This window comes from Cyphellophora europaea, assembly GCF_000365145.1.
Source record: "Cyphellophora europaea CBS 101466 unplaced genomic scaffold supercont1.7, whole genome shotgun sequence".
NCBI classification, from domain to species: domain Eukaryota; kingdom Fungi; phylum Ascomycota; class Eurotiomycetes; order Chaetothyriales; family Cyphellophoraceae; genus Cyphellophora; species Cyphellophora europaea.
Genome location: NW_008481813.1, coordinates 1,358,168 through 1,373,724, shown reverse-complemented (window position 1 = coordinate 1,373,724; position 15,557 = coordinate 1,358,168). Strand labels below are relative to the sequence as shown.

The 15,557-nt window shown below is 54.2% G+C and overlaps 7 protein-coding genes across 7 annotated transcripts; 4 read left to right on the top strand and 3 right to left on the bottom strand.

Moving 5' to 3' along the window:
- Positions 1-175: 175 nt before the first annotated feature.
- Positions 176-1,908, top strand: HMPREF1541_07619 (uncharacterized protein; the record flags this gene model as incomplete). Its single annotated transcript, XM_008721943.1, has 2 exons — positions 176-1,517; positions 1,568-1,908. The coding sequence occupies 2 exons, from the start codon at positions 176-178 to the stop codon at positions 1,906-1,908; spliced, it is 1,683 nt and encodes a 560-aa protein (XP_008720165.1).
- A 527-nt stretch (positions 1,909-2,435) lies between these two features.
- Positions 2,436-3,995, top strand: HMPREF1541_07618 (uncharacterized protein; the record flags this gene model as incomplete). The annotated part of the gene is made up of 1 exon (XM_008721942.1): positions 2,436-3,995. The coding sequence occupies one exon, from the start codon at positions 2,436-2,438 to the stop codon at positions 3,993-3,995; it is 1,560 nt and encodes a 519-aa protein (XP_008720164.1).
- Positions 3,996-4,151: 156 nt separating this feature from the next.
- HMPREF1541_07617 (uncharacterized protein) lies at positions 4,152-4,717 on the bottom strand (the record flags this gene model as incomplete). Its single annotated transcript, XM_008721941.1, has 2 exons — positions 4,152-4,331; positions 4,412-4,717. 2 exons carry the CDS (start codon positions 4,715-4,717, stop codon positions 4,152-4,154), a joined length of 486 nt encoding a protein of 161 aa, XP_008720163.1.
- Positions 4,718-5,789: 1,072 nt separating this feature from the next.
- HMPREF1541_07616 (uncharacterized protein) lies at positions 5,790-6,755 on the top strand (the record flags this gene model as incomplete). The annotated part of the gene is made up of 1 exon (XM_008721940.1): positions 5,790-6,755. One exon carries the CDS (start codon positions 5,790-5,792, stop codon positions 6,753-6,755), a length of 966 nt encoding a protein of 321 aa, XP_008720162.1.
- Positions 6,756-7,650: 895 nt separating this feature from the next.
- On the bottom strand, positions 7,651-9,759 carry HMPREF1541_07615 (uncharacterized protein; the record flags this gene model as incomplete). The annotated part of the gene is made up of 2 exons (XM_008721939.1): positions 7,651-9,360; positions 9,406-9,759. The coding sequence occupies 2 exons, from the start codon at positions 9,757-9,759 to the stop codon at positions 7,651-7,653; spliced, it is 2,064 nt and encodes a 687-aa protein (XP_008720161.1).
- A 2,853-nt stretch (positions 9,760-12,612) lies between these two features.
- Positions 12,613-14,027, top strand: HMPREF1541_07614 (uncharacterized protein; the record flags this gene model as incomplete). The annotated part of the gene is made up of 2 exons (XM_008721938.1): positions 12,613-13,395; positions 13,440-14,027. The coding sequence occupies 2 exons, from the start codon at positions 12,613-12,615 to the stop codon at positions 14,025-14,027; spliced, it is 1,371 nt and encodes a 456-aa protein (XP_008720160.1).
- Positions 14,028-14,036: 9 nt separating this feature from the next.
- Positions 14,037-14,836, bottom strand: HMPREF1541_07613 (uncharacterized protein; the record flags this gene model as incomplete). Its single annotated transcript, XM_008721937.1, has 2 exons — positions 14,037-14,598; positions 14,706-14,836. 2 exons carry the CDS (start codon positions 14,834-14,836, stop codon positions 14,037-14,039), a joined length of 693 nt encoding a protein of 230 aa, XP_008720159.1.
- Positions 14,837-15,557: the final 721 nt, after the last annotated feature.

Below are 15,557 nucleotides of genomic sequence, written 5' to 3'. Positions count from 1 at the left end.
GTGCCGAGTGAGTGACGTCGGCTACTCCCATCTGCGCTGCGCATACCGGTCGCCATCTCCGGTGACCGGATTGGGGGAGATATATATATTTTCTTCAGCCTTTTCCACTATTACTAACCCTCCGATCGATGTCAACGATCGCCACGATCACAAGAGTCTTGGTCGCTATAGTACCATGACGGACATTGAACAGCAGGACAACGGCAGACTTGCAAGTGACCGAGGGCTCGAGCGAACGACAACAGATCCAAATTTTGGAGATGCAGAACTGAATGACTCCAGCGATAATGAAATCACCCATAAGGAATCCCGGGCGTCGGGATCAGGAAGCTCATTGGCGCTTTCGACAACCCGCGCGTCTCGACGACAAACTGCCCAGTCCGTCCTCTCCAGAGTCCGTTCTAGGCCACCAGTCGGAAAGTTCAGCCACCCTCTTTCCCACTTCAAGACGACCGTTGAAGACCTTGTCGAGTTTGATGGCGACGCAGATCCGTATCGGCCCGTCAATTGGTCGATGAAGAAAAAGGTCATCACCACGGCGCTTTATGGACTCACTACCATGACGGCGACCTGGGCTAGCGCCACCATCAGTCCCGGAACGGCGCAGATTGCCCACGAATTTCGCATCGGCAGCCAGACTGCTACTCTTTCGACGACGCTGTTCCTGTTCGGGTTCGGTCTTGGGCCATTGTTGTGGGCCCCACTGTCAGAAGTATACGGGCGCAAGACAGCTGTGCTACCACCAATGTTTGTTGCTGCTTGCCTAACATTTGGCTCGGCTGTTGCGAAGGACGTGCAGACGCTGATGATCTGCCGCTTCTTTGCTGCCTTCTTCGCCTCAGCACCCGTAACCAATACTGGGGGTGTGCTGGCAGATCTCTTCCCAGCCGCTCAGCGAGGTATTGCGATTGCTTCGTACGCAATGGCTGTGGTCATAGGGCCGGTGCTAGGTCCGATCGTGGGTGCAGCATTTGTTGTGACGCCTTCATTGGGATGGCGGTGGACCGAATACTTTTCCGCCATATTGATGCTGGCTATACTGGCATTGGACGTTGTCTTTCTGGACGAATCATACCCGCCCAAGCTGCTAGTCTACAAGGCCCGTCGACTAAGGATCCAGAGCGGCAATTGGGCTCTGCATGCCAAATTCGAGGAATGGGACGTTTCAATCTCGGAGCTGGCCCACAAGTTTTTGATACGGCCGTTTCAGATTCTTTTCACGCCCATCGCCGCCTCAATGTGCCTCTACGCATCGTTCTGTTACGGAATTCTATACATGAACCTGGGCGCAATACCCATCATCTTCGGAGAGCAACGACATTGGAGGCTCTTGCCAGCCACTCTTCCTTTCGTATGCCTTGGGATTGGCGCTTGTCTTGGCGCTGTGATCAATATTGTCAATCAGCTGCGATACAACCGCATAGCGCGTGGGAAAACCATTCCGGAACTTCGACTTGTCCCGATGATGGGTGGTTCTGTGGCATTTGCAGCTGGATTGTTCATTACTGGGTGGTGTGGTGAGTGTTCCCGACATAGAGTCTAATCGCAACATACTGATGAATGACAGGACCCCCCGGCAATGCGCCATGGATTGCCCCGTGCATCGGCCTGACCCTCGCCGGCCTTGGGTTTTTCACCATCTTTCAAGCGGCGATCAATTACCTTGTGGATACTTTTCAACGATATGCAGCATCGGCCGTGGCAGCGAACACGTTCCTGCGGTCGTGCTTCGCGGGCGCATTCCCATTGGTGGTCAGCCCTTTGTACCACAATGTTGGCGTTCCTTGGGGCACGAGTATTTTCGGCTTCGTTTCCATTGCTCTCATTCCGGTCCCGTTCCTGCTGTACAGATATGGTGAGCGGTTGCGGGCCAAGAGCAAGTGGTCGAGGGAGTTTGTAAAAGTATGAAGCGTTCTATCGCAGGCCCGTTGGGGCATAGGGCTATATAATGAATTGACTTGGATAGCACAAGGGATGTAAGACGGAGCCAAGTTTCTCCGCCTTGCCCCCAGTTCCGGACGCTGCCGCCCCACTCCGCGAGTCCGCGCCTCCCCTTCCAGTTTGGCCCCTTTGCACACCACAACGCATCTCTCAGCTTGGCCCCTGTATCACTTCAATTGCATGACTTGGTAGCATCAAGGGGGTCTTCTCCGCGCCGCTCTCTTCCTGGATTTTGCTTGCCGTCCGTCTACGCCATCATACTTTCCCATCCAGCATCTGCGCGTACTCGAATTCCGCTATTGGAGGGCATGGCAGTTGCCTACTTGCCCCCACAAGCTTAGGCCCCCACGGCCCTGCAGGAACTCAGCCTTCCTTAGGCAGCACCATTCTCACCACAGCTGTCTGCCCCTTAACGCCCTCTTTTCATATGAGGAGGGACGGCATCATCTTTGGTGCTGTTCATCCACGACCATTTGGAAAACGGAATCTACGCTATGAGTGCATCCGTCATTCCAGAAGTGGCTGTCCTTGAAGAGACAGCATCCACGTACGAAATGACCACTTCCGCTTCCGACAGTAGCGACATCGAGAGTGTGCGGTCCGAGCAAGACACCTTGCTCGCGGGTGACGATGAAACGCATGCCGATAGCGAGGAGTCCTGCAAAGAAAGCATCTACCGGTCAACCCTGATCAAAGTCTACGTTGCCGTCTTCGTAGCCAACGCCGCCTTCCACATCCTCGCACCTGCCCAAACAGCCATCATGGAGCAAGCCATCTGCCTCCGCTGGTACGACGAGCACAACCCGAACCAGATTCCCGACTCGCGCGTCATCCCCGAGAGTCAGTGCAAGACGCGACCGATTCAGAGCGAGCTCGCGAGCTTGCGGGGATGGTACGAGACCTTCGATGCCGCGCCCGCCCTCCTGACGTGCATTCCCCTGGGCATCCTGATGGACATCGTCGGGAGGCGGCCGTTGCTGCTGGCCGGTCTGTGTACCATCACTGCACAGCAGTTCTGGATCGCACTCGTTTGTTTGTCCACAGACAAGGTCCCCATCCAATTGATATGGCTTGCGCCGGTGCTCAACTTCATTTCGGGGGGCATGAAGGTCATGCAAATGGTGTTCATCTGCCTCATAACGGACATTACGTCGCGCGGACGGCTTGCACCTGCGCTGTTCCGCCTTGCCGCCATCGCTCAGTTGACTAGGGTCCTCGGCCCCGTTGTGGCTGGTGGCTTGATGCAGATGAATGCTTGGTGGGCCATCATTGCCGGCCTGGCCGGACTATTGGCCATGGTCGGTATCGCCTGGACCGTGCCAGAGACAATGGACTTGAGCGCCATGGAGCAAGTGGAGGCAATGGGCACGTCACCGGCCACGACCTGGCAGCGCGCATGGCCACGCATCAAGTCCGGCTTCCGCGAGCTCAAGATCGTCTGGACCGACACAAGACTGATCGGCCTGGTCTGCTTGTATCCATTTCTTATGGTCGGCGTGACTTCTTCAGAGGTTCTCCAGCAATACATCTCCAACCGCTACAACTGGACACTGGCGAATGCAGCCTTCATCTTCTCCTTACAAGGTGTCGCCGCTACAGTCTCTCTATTCGCCCTGCTGCCCCTGTTCTCCGATTTCATCGAGAGCCACTTCACTCTTGGCCCCATCAGTCTGAACGTCATCATGGGCCGCATCTCCACGTTCCTCGCCGCCATGTCGTACGTTGTCGTGGGTTTAGCGCCCAATGTGGGCGTTCTGATAGTGGGTTTGTTCTTGGAGACACTGGGTCTGGGAGGAGGCTCTGCTCTGAAGGCGCTCGCGGCATCGCTGGTCGAACAGAAGGACACGGGCAGGGTGTTCTCCGTGGTGGCGATATTCGAAGTCCTTTCTGTGATGATGGCATATCCGACCACCGCCGCGCTGTTCAATGTCGGTCTCGACAAAGGTGGCGGCATGTGGCTGGGGTTGCCGTACTTCTTGGCTGCTGTTACAATGGCGGTCGCGGGTTTCATACTGCTCTTGCTCAGATTCGAGAGAGCGCCGAAGTTGTCATAGATCAGCGTCGCCGATGAGGTTGACGTCCAGAAAATGTTTGTACCATATATCCGCAAATGTGATAGTCCCCTCGCCACTGAGCCCTTGCGCCGTATTCGAGACACACACACACCTACGCCTCGACTGTGAGATGATGCAGCCATCCAACTTTAGGCTTTATGTCTTCGCCGATAACTCTGGCGCTCCGGCGAACCCGCCTTTCCGTTGAACAAAGTTCTGGAGAAGGTACCACAGGAAGCCGCCAACTCCCAACAAGCGCGGCCCGCCGTTCAAGTTCACCATTTTGACGGCTCCGAGGACGTGATTTCGAGACGTCTGCACATCACCTAGCGCCAGCTTTGTGCTTGCCGTCAGAAACTTTTTTGAAAACGAAAGAGAAAAAGAAAACCATGATTCAGCGGCGCGCACACACATACCTCGTCTTGCGCCAGCACGATCGCCTTGGCGATGGTCGCATCACTAACAGCCGACGGGGCCACAGCGATACTCTGGCTGAGAGAGCGCAGGCAGTCCAGCTTGTAGGTGGTGGCCAGGTCCTGATACGGATGGTGCCGTCGGTGGAAGCGACACATGTAGCGGCACGAGATGAGGAGGAGGCCGGCGAGGAAGCCCCGATCCGCGTGGGAGAGACGGATGAAGTCTAGGAGCAGCGAGTGCTGGTTTGGAGGGGCGTGGTCGTAGTTGAGGCAGCGGCTTAGCATCTCGGGAACCACGAATGACATGTCTTGGGAGAATTGTTAGCCGCTCTGTGTCATGCATTCAGAGGCTCGGGGAGGGGCCAGAATGGGAGGGGGATCTGCTCACAATAGTGGAGAAGGTAGCGCTCTGTCCTTGTGAGTGTTGTACACACGGTGACAAGCGAGCTCAGCCACAATGAGGTCTGATGTTCTTGCTGCACAACAGCATCGGCCTTGGCCCGTCTGGCGACTGTGCCCGTGTCGGAGTCACTCGGCCGGACCACGCTCACGTCCACATCGTTGCGGTCTCTCAAAGCAGCTCGACGGAAACTCGACTGAGCGTGTGCCTCACGGGCCGAGTGCGCCCGTGCTTCACGGCGCGCGCTTCGGGTGACTCCTTTGCCGGGCGTATATGCGACGATGTGTATCTCTCGCAGGTGTTTCGAAGACATCGCTCCCCAGCCGGACTCGAGGCAGTGCGCCAGATTTTCCCTCTGCAAAGGGAGCTATAGAATCTGTCCGTTGACCACAACCGAGACTGTGAAATTCCTATGTTGCTAGTGCTGGCGATTTGTCATCACGGCTGCCGCAGCCCAGGAATTCGGGTCCATTTTGATCCTTCCTAAAACGGCACAGTACTTCAGATCCATCCAATCAGGTGACGTCTTGACCCATCTACTTCACATCTCGGGAGCCAATTCTTACTACTATTACCACATCTCAGCTAAACAACTTGCGAAAGCCGCTCGCACTTGGACCTGTCGAGTGGCTTGCTGATAGGTGGAATGTAGATTCGTCGGCCAGTTTCAGATGCGAGTAAGACTTGTCGCACTGCTCCTCCACTGGTAGTCCGGGCCAAGGTCGAGGTAAACATAAGCGTGGTTGATGCAACTACGTCCGTGGATTTTCGGACTTTCCTTCGTCGTAAAGGTGGTTTCCGAACGGATGGCATTGACATCGGCCCAGCTCGGCCGTGTTGTAATTCACAAGGCCGCTTCGATCTAATGGTCAGAGATATAAAAGAGGGCAACCCCGACAGCTCTACGTGTCTTCTATTACCAACCCTCGCCAACCTTCCTCCATCTCACTAGCACCAGTCACATCCACTCAATCCATCATGGCAACCTACCTCGTCACCGGCGCCACCGGCCACCAGGGCGGCGCCGTCGTCACCTCCCTCCTCGCCTCCGGCGCCAAAGTCCACGCCGTAGTCCGTGATCCCACCTCCCCCGCCTCCCTCGCCCTGCAACAAAAAGGCGTCACACTATTCCAAGGAAACTTCGAATCCCCCGACCCAAGCTTCAAGCTCGCCGCCGCCAGCTGCACCGGCATATTCCTGAACCCCTCCTTCTTCGACCCCTCCGTCGCGCAAGGCCAAGCAAGCGCCATCCTCGCCGCGTGCCGCGCCGGTGCAGGTCCAGGCTTGATGACCACAGTGGTGCTCTCATCGACGACACGCGTTCAACAGTGGTCTGACTCGAACTTCCGCGACACGGTCACTGGCATCGATCCGATGCTGGGGTACTACTACGGCGCGAAGGCGGGCGTGGAAGCAGCGGTCCGCGAAGCTGAGGGATTCAAGCACTACACGATCTTGAGGCCGGGGGTGTTGCATTACGATTACATGATGCCTGTGTCGGCATTTGCGGTGCCGGATCTCCCGCGCAGAGCAGAGATTTGGCATAGTTTGGAGGACGGCGCCGTGATGCCACACACGGATGAGAATGATGTCGGCAAGTATGCGGCGGCGGCCCTGCTGGAGGCAGACCGCTTCAGTGGCGAGGAGTTTGCGCTTGCCAGTGAGAATCTCAGCGCCGAGGATGTGGCGAGCATCATGGGGCGGGTCAGTGGGGTGGAGGTCAAGGTGCACAAGAGAACAAAGGAGGAGGTGCAGCAGACGATGAAGAGTGGGACGCCGACGCAGAAGTTTGAGTTGTTGCAGGGCAAGCTGCCCGCCCGGGTGGACACGGAGGCGGTGCAGAAGAAGTACGGTATCAAGTTGGCGACGCTGGAGGAGTATTTGACGAGGAACAAGGAGGCCTTGTTGGAGAGTCTGCCGCCGAAGACCGAGGGGAAGTTCTGAGGCTAGAATTACGATGTCGTGCAGCATCGGTCGCAATGTCTCGATAGTGTGTCTGTCTGTGCCCGCTCTAGGCATAGTCTTACCATGCTCCTATGGCCACATTGGTACTACCTGCGCTTGTAACGTATGGTCCTGCTGCGTGAGGACGTCTGTCTATCCTACCTCCTGCGTATAGCCGTCGCCCTCATCCACTGAAGCTCAAAAACCACAGCCCATCACTCACAGCTAGCCGCGGTACATGGCAGCCTCCCTTCTTTTGGGCCCATCGGCAGGGCATGACAATCCAATCCATGCCATGCGTGTGGTCGAATTGTGTGCGGCGGATCTCCTGGCATGTGAGTTGGCAGAATAACATCGTGCTGCTGGCGTGAAGGGCTAACCTCTCTCTACCTGTGTAAGTCAAGCAGTATACTGCCCCCTTAGCTGTACATGAATAGTCGTAGCAGCCTTCCATGCCCTCGAAAGCTTGACAAACGTCTTGTAATAGCGGTTCTCTCATCACGTAATAAATGCAAAAGAGTGCAATGCTGTCTGAGGATATTTCTCGTTTCATCAAGTGCTTCGGCTGCAGAAGTCTCTAAGTCTCTCTAAGGTCTCGATCGCACTTGCAGCTCTGCCCATACGTCGTGTAATCATCTGCGTCCTTCTTCATAATCATCATGCTCGCTGTAGTGGCAAATTTGTGTAAGTTTCTGTGTGTGTGTGTCGGTCTTGAAATCGTAACTCATGCCCCCAGCAGACGAATGTCTTCGGTCGTGTATCGCATGTCGTGTCGGGGAAAAAGTAGATCGGGGGTGCCGTAAAAGCAAAAATTAAAAATCATTCCGCAAAACGCAAAGTCGTGTCTCGACGCAGAACCGGGAATGAGCATCCGGCTTTCTCCTCACTCTTTCTCTCAGGGGCTGGTGTCCTCGCCCACCTCCTCGCTCACCTCCACCTTGGTCTCAACGCTGACCCCCATCTGGCGAAACCATTGTCGTTTGACGCGCGTATTAGCGGATCCAGCATTGAAGTCGTCGCTGTGATTAACGTTGAGGGCCACGTATCCGGCAAGCGCAGCCTCTGCCTCGTTCTCGAATGCATCCCACGGCTTGATCTCAGCCGGGCCCTTCTCCTTCTTGACCAGCGGGCTTGTGCTTGCCTTCTTCTTCCTTCCTGCCTCTTTCTTGGGAGACACTTTACGCACGATACGAGTCAATAAGTGCTCAAGAGGGCAGATCTCGGCTAACACGACCTCCACTTTCTTTCCCAAAACCATCTCTTCCTCGTCTCGATCTTCTTGCACCTCTTTTTTGGCTAATGGAAAGCCTAGCTGCAGCTGGCCTGGCTCGCGGGGCTTCTGAGCAGACCCCTTCTTGGACTCCTTGGGCGCATTCTTGGTCGGTGTTGCAGTTGAGTTCTCCTCGGCTTCGTCCGTTGTGGATTTCTCTGCATCAAATTTCTTCTTGCAAGGTTTGCACAGCTGGGGGTGGTGCCAGAATGCTTGGTGAAGGAGATGCTTGAGGTGGTTGGGGATGCGGCCTTCGAGGTGCTTGAAAGCTTGAAGCTCGTTGCTATCTTGAGGTACCCAGCCCAGCCACTTGGTCATCTTGTGCACATGGACGTCAACCGCGCAGATTGGGAAGCCGTAGTTGAACTCCAGAATGCAAGATGCCGTCTTGTGGCCAATACCAGGAATCCCAACGAGGAAATTGAATACCTCAACCATGTCCAGACCGTTGATGAAGTTCATGGACAGCAAACCAGGAACGAACTCAGGGCTATTGGGTTCCTGTCCGAGACAGGTGCCATCAGGGAGCGTACCGCCATTCGCAGCCTTCAGCTGTTTAACATTCTCGTCATAGACGGCGTTCAGGCAGCTCTGAATAGTCTTGGCCTTGCGTTGGAATAGACCACCCCGTTTAATAGCCTTCTCGAGGTCTTCAAGGGAGGCTGTTCGCATGGTATGGAAGTTGGGCAGTTCCCCTGCAATTCTTTCGCCATTGACCATGTAGGGGAAGTATTGCGTCAGCTGAGTCTGCACCTGGAGGGCAAGATCGTTTAGAGTGGCCTGTGACATTATGGTGCGTACGAGACAGTCGACTGTGACCCCGGTGCTGCCGTGCATGGGGCCTTCGGTGCCTGAGCTCGTGCCAACCGGCTCGACGATGATCGGCGTATCCCTGCTACGCAGCCATTTGTCAAGAATGCTCCAGACGTCACGACACTGCTGAGGAGTCGGCTCGGGGCGGCTGAGAAAGGGCGAGAAACAGAACTTGATCGCAAGCTCTTGGTTGTCCCAAAACGCAGAACTCTTTCGAATTCGCAGAGCACCAGCATTAATGTTGATGTTTCTCTCGTTGATTGGGATGGCATGGAGGTAGTCCAAAGGCAGGCGCTTGATGGGGTATCTGAATCGCAGGCTCTTGAACTTTTGGCCTTTAGAGTCAGGGTGAGGGAGCCGTTCGACGACGTGGGCAAGGATGCTGGACTTCTTTGGCTTGACTTTGGTCGAAACCTCAGAAGCGGGGCCATCTGTCGTCGGCTCAGCCTTGACAGTTGGGTCGACAGGGGCGGCATCTTTCTCTGGGGTAGAGACAGTGCTAGTCTGTCCTTCAGCCAGAATCTGAATCCATTAGCTATAAGTCTCTATAAAGAACAGTCTACAAACCAATCCCAAACGCTTCGTTTTGGAACGAGTCCCGAGTGAGGGATTGCTCTCATGGCTGAAGCTGATGGTCCGCTTCTTCAACGGAGTACTTGTCTGGCTGTACTCATCCTCTGGCCCGTCGATCTTGCGCTTCTTCGAGAGGACTGGCTGAGAAATAGCGACCGGAGTCTCTTCCTGGAGGATGACCGTGGTTTGGGTGGTAACAACTGTAGTAGTCACCGAAGCAGTGGTGATGCTTGCTCGAGCTCGGAGACGCTGGCTGGTCCGTCTTGGATCAGCAGTCTGGGGGCTATCCTGAGGGGATGCTCGAGTCTTTCTCAAACTCGTCGCAGCTTTCTTGCTGCGTGGCGCCATGATGTAGTAGGCTGGTGATGTTGAGGCTTCCGAGCAACTATATCTAGTCGTTAGCAATGCTTCAAGGTTGTCAGAGGGACTGACTATGCTATATATATGTGTTGTTAGGCCTGCTATGAAAGGCTCGGGGGAGGATAGCAAAGAGAGGGTGCTGGGCGAGGACTGGGAAGCATGATCAGTTGTAGATCGGCTCGGGAGATCGAGTTTTAAGTAGTCGGCGAGGACTCCCCAGCTTCACCGGAGGTTCTCGCATGATCCATCCTGTGGGCCTTGAACAGCCGGTATTCACAGTAAAGAGTAACGTTGGTAATTGATGGTGACCTCAGTTGAAACCTCACTTCAGCGTTGTGGAACAATCCGAACGAACGTTGAAGTGAGAGCAAGTCAAGAATCTGACCACAACGTCACTTTCAAGGCCCATTATATCACTCCATTCATGGTCTTGCTCAATGAGATTGGACAGTCTCAGGCACCGCATAACAACAAATTCACAATAATCATGAAGATCCACCATGAAAGCCCATCTCACCGATAAGCAAGTGAGCAGCGGGTAGTTGTAGCCAATACTGGCAATGAGATAGGAAGGTGCTGGGTGAGAACTGCGTGTGAAAAGACTCGATAATCCGACTTGATCTCTCACTTCGGCGTCAGCTATCACAATGCCCATTTAGAGGCTGTGCCAGTGAAAGTTTTAGCTCTCAGCGAACGTTGAGCCCGCCTGACTTGTATCTGACTTAGTGACGGGGACAGTGCTGTGACATGGTCTGGAACGCCCCCTGACCACGATGTAGACATGGATATCAACACCGCAGTTGGTATTCTGGAGGACATTGCGCAGAGTATTTATGCCCCAGCCATGGGACCTCGGTTTGGTGTCGAGCAAACTCGTTGCGATCTTATGAGGCAAGCAAAATGAAACAGGACGTCTGGGCAGCAAACACTCCAGCATGGGGAAGCAAACGCCAAACAGTCGGCCACAGCTCACCTTCTGCTGAGTCAATTAGTGTGAGTTTGCATCCGTAGATCTGTATACAGCATATTAGCCGACCATTTATCATGGCTGGTGTAGATGGAGGAGCATCGGTGACCTTGACCTGCGGTGGCAGCCCTGAATGGTGTCTCAAAGCTAACCTGCTTGAAGAAGGCATTGGGCGAGGCGTTGACTAGGCTCGGCTTCGTGGAGGCTTACCAGGGAGTATTTCGCCTATTGGACGCAGGCCACTTCGAAGACGAATGCCAGATCGGTGTAACAACCGCAGGGAGAAGGCGGAGACAGAGAGAATGATGAAATTGATGATGGGAGAGTGTGAGAAGCTGGCGAAGCTGAAACAAGGACAAAATGTGGGCGAAGTGAATGGATGCTAGAGCAAGTGGATCTCGAGCGGATCTGCCAGTGGGAACCCTATTGGACTGGGGTGGGATAAGGATAGGCTCGACCCTAACTCCTCCTTGGCAGTCGAAATCCATTATATTCGGTGGTAAGATGCTGAGAAGGGCCGGTAGCAGGATCGTGGTTCCCGTAGTAGAGACTTCGTCGGAAGAAACTGGCGGGTTCCCAGGTTTCATGGAGATAGGGACACGGCCAAACGGTGGAAGGAAACGGCGAGGATTCAGAGCATTCTGCAGGTCCTCCTCTTCAACGTTGTAGATCGTACTCATCAATTCCGTGGTGCCAAGTACTTCCATGATCAAATCATAGTGCACAAGACCTCCTCTTCTTCATGTCGCTTGATCAAGTGATCGACAGGATGGATAGTCTTGCTTGGCTGAAGGCTGCCGATACGGTCTGTGGGGATCTCTCAACTCCAGAAGAGCTTTCATCGGTACGCGTTGCAAAGACTCTTGTCTTTGATGTCGGAAAGGTGAAACTGGTTTTCATGAATCGCAAAACGATCGCTCGTCAAAGAGTGCCCTGAGTGTGTCTGCCAGAATGACCATGTTGATTGACTTGGAGCAATTGCCGAGGGTCAGACAGATGCCACTCCATGTGGGAGTCGAGTAGCATGATACCAGTGCGTTAACAAGTCGACTGGATCGCTCACAAGGAAAGAGCACTTGTTAACACACTCACCCTCACAACAGCTGCGTCGCTCTGGTAGCAGGAGAAAACGTTCTCCTTATCACGTGACTGCTTCTGCCTGCGCTGCCCTTGTAGATCTTGTTCGCAGCCTCTGCAAGACGTTCAGCACCACACTTCCGCCTGTCCGAACATTTGCAACAGCCAATACTAGGCTTGTTGACTTAGGACAATGGCCATTGCACGCTAAGGAATAAAGCGGGCGGATGACCGCAAGAGCCTCCAGATGACCGGGCAGGACTAAGCCTCTGCTGACCTGCCATCCAGCGCGCCTACCGAAGCGACCTATTCTCGGAAAGCTGAACTAGGTGCTCGGGCAAGGTAATGTCTTTGTTGGCTGACAAATTCGCAGTCACCCACAAGCAACTAACTTCGCGATGCATGCTAACGATGGGTCCAAAGCTTTGCGGACCACCGAAACACCTTCCCCGGTACCTTTGGACATCGAAGTTCCACGAGTGGACGCATCCAGTCAACAGTATCGGCCTGCGCGTGCTCAGGATCAGACATGATTCATACTTTGTCAACAATAGCTGGCTTGAAGCTACTTTGGATTATGCACACCACAGGAGGCAGACTGGAGACACCTGCTCCTTATGAGACAGAGACGTCAACAATAGAAGACCTAACTGACAAGGCCCGGCGTTCAGGGGCGTCACGTGACCGACGGCATCCTCCGAGGGATGAGGTGATAGTTGGAGAAGCGAACCTTTCCGCCCGATGTATTGTTGCGAGGAGACATTGAACACCAAAGAAGGTCGACCACCTGGAAAAATATGGCAGCTTCAAGTACCGAGAAGCTAGCTGCTTGGATAGCTCAGCTGAAGCCACAGGACCTGAGACCGCAGGTCAGAGCTGCAGCCGTCAAGTCTTTCATTAACTATGTGGGATGTGCCATTGGAGGGCATGGCCACGAAGCCACGCAAAAGGTCTTGAACGCTTACCATGCGATACCACAAGCTGCAGGTACCTGCACCGTGCTGGGAAACAAGATAAAAGTCGATCCTCTGCAAGCCGCGCTGGTAAATGCTGTCGCAAGTCACATCCATGACTACGACGATACCCATTTGAGCACGGTCATCCACCCAACAACAGCTGTTGCCTCAGCGCTTTTGGCGTACTCAGACGCGACTGACACACCGATTTCCGGGTCGGACTTCATTACTGCATTGGTGGCTGGCATTGAAGTTCAGTGTCTGCTTGGAATTGCCGTGTACCCTTCGCACTACCGGCGTGGATGGCATATTACGGCTAGTGTGGGCTCAATTGGTACAGCAATAGCGGTGGCGAAAGCCATGGGTCTGACACAGGAGCAGCTGGTAAACACAATTGGAATTGCATCTACACAAGTGAGTGGCATGCGAATCCACTTTGGATCGCATGCAAAGCCGCTTGGTGTGGGGTTTGCTGCGCAATCTGGTTTGCAGAGTGCGTACCTAGCCAAAGGAGGCATGACGGCCGCACCAAACAGCCTTGAAGGTCCACGAGGGTGGATCGAATGTGTCTGTCCGGATACTGAGTCTGCTTGGGACAAGTTGCCCAAGTATACCGAATCGCTGGTGAGTGCCCTTCGGCCCAGTCGAGCAAGAGCTGACGGCTTCAGATTGATGGTCGTGGTATAGATGGAGACGGTGTGACAGAGACGGAAAAGAACACTTTCAAACCGTACCCGTGTGGCATCGTCATCCATCCAGCAATCGACGGCTGCTCTCAGCTAAAAGCTGATGGTATCGGCGCTGACGAAATCGAGAGCATAGAACTCTCTGTGCATGCTCTTGTCCTGGAACTGACTGGTAGGAAGTTTCCTAAGGACGGCCTGCAGGCCAAATTCAGTGTGTACCATGGCGCTGCTTGTGGCCTTCTCTTTGGCAAAGCAACTCCAACCGAGTATACAGATGATGCCGTAAGTCAGACTGCTGATCTGAGAGACAAGACCATTGCAACCGTGGATGGTAAGATCCGGCCAGATGAATGCCATATCGTGGTGAAGACGAAATCGGGCACTCATGAAAAGCACGTTGACCATGCTATGGGCAGTTTGAACAACCCAATGTCGAATGAGCAATTCCAGCAGAAGTTCGATGACCAGGTCACCCCGGTGATAGGCCAGGACGGCTGCACGAAGCTGTTTTCCTCCATTGGAAACATCATGGGTGCCGCAGATGTGCGTAAGGTTATACAGGTCGGATAGATGTCGCATTCAAGCAGCAGCTTGATGCTTCGCTCTCCATTTCTTGACCCGTCTCCCAATGTCGCCCTGAGTCTGTTGCATAGGGTTCAGCTTCTTGTCGCGAACCATAGCCGAGATGTCATCTCCATGCTTCTCGACCAATTTGGCAATCCACTCCTCCTCTCTCGAACTCTGCTGTCTCGGCCGTCTCTTTGCCTCTAATTGTTCGGCTTCCTTCGCAGCCTGGCGCTCCAGCTCCTCCACGATGCCCACCTTGGCTTCACTACGCGTCCTCGCAGGCTGGACCGCTTCAATCTCGTTCAGCGGATCGTTCAACGGATTGAAGACGCCTTCCTCCTCGCTCTCGGGTCTAACAACCTTTACAATATTGCCTTCCGCATCTCGCTCGACCCGCACCTCCTGCGGTTTGAGCCTGCCCGTATCTCTCGCAGAAGGGATGGCTAGCGTGTCTGTGTCTGCGAAGCTCTTTGCTTTCCGTTGGCTGTGCCTTTCGACGCCACCGGATGGTGCTACGAGCCGCGAGGACAGGCCAAGGCGAGCGTAGTTCTGTGAGAGGGTTTCTTTGCGGTCCCTGCGAAAAGGTTAGTGAAGAACATAGATGCTGGATAGCGTCCTGGTTCAAGGGATAATTGAGTGAAGGTAGATTATGGGCGAGGCAGACGGAAGGGGTTTCAGTACCAGTTCTTGGACAACAGCTCATTGTTGCCGAAGTTGACCTTGACGCGGCCGGTCTTGGTGCGCTTGGAGTTCTTCGGACGAGACTTCGAAATGGATGAGCGGGCTTTCTTTTTCTGCTGTTCACGGCCCATATCTGCGGTTCGAGTAGGGGTGTACGGAAGTGCTGGTCCGTGTGATCAGTTAGAGAGTCGGTGCGTAGGAGGGACTCTGGTCCAACCTGGAGATTTTTTGAAATCTTATCGATAAGAATACAACGCCAAGATGACAAGATATCACGCAGCTTTCGGAGGCCTCTCAGATTTCTCCCACTACCTATACACTACCACGAGTAGCTAAATGGAATGTGTTGACCAAAGCTCGATGATCGATCTTGAATGCCGAATCATCTTTGTGTAGCTCAGCAAAGTCGTCAGCAATGTTGCCGCCTGAACACCACACCTAGTGACACCCCCCACACCGGTGCCGGTGAGACTTTTCCACAAACCCTGTGCAACACAGTACATAGCGATAAACTGCTGCGATGACCTGCCAATTCCCTTGACGAATCTCTCATGTGTCCTCGTAGACAATCCAAGCTAAACCCCTTTACAGCTTTGCGAGGCCACCGTTGTTACTATCGGGTCAGGCAGTAAACTCAGCCATCCAATTGGTCAATCGAGATTCTGCCTATCTGCCTGCAATACCGGACGAGGCCTCATACGTCGCGAGCCCAGAGTTGCTGTGCGGCTCCGCGTGACGCAGCGCCTCGCAAGATGTTGACAAACTCATGTTTGAAACTTCGCAACTTTGGTTGCCGCTTTCCCATCTGGTTGACGGCGAAACCATGCATTGTTACACACCACTGTCGTCCGA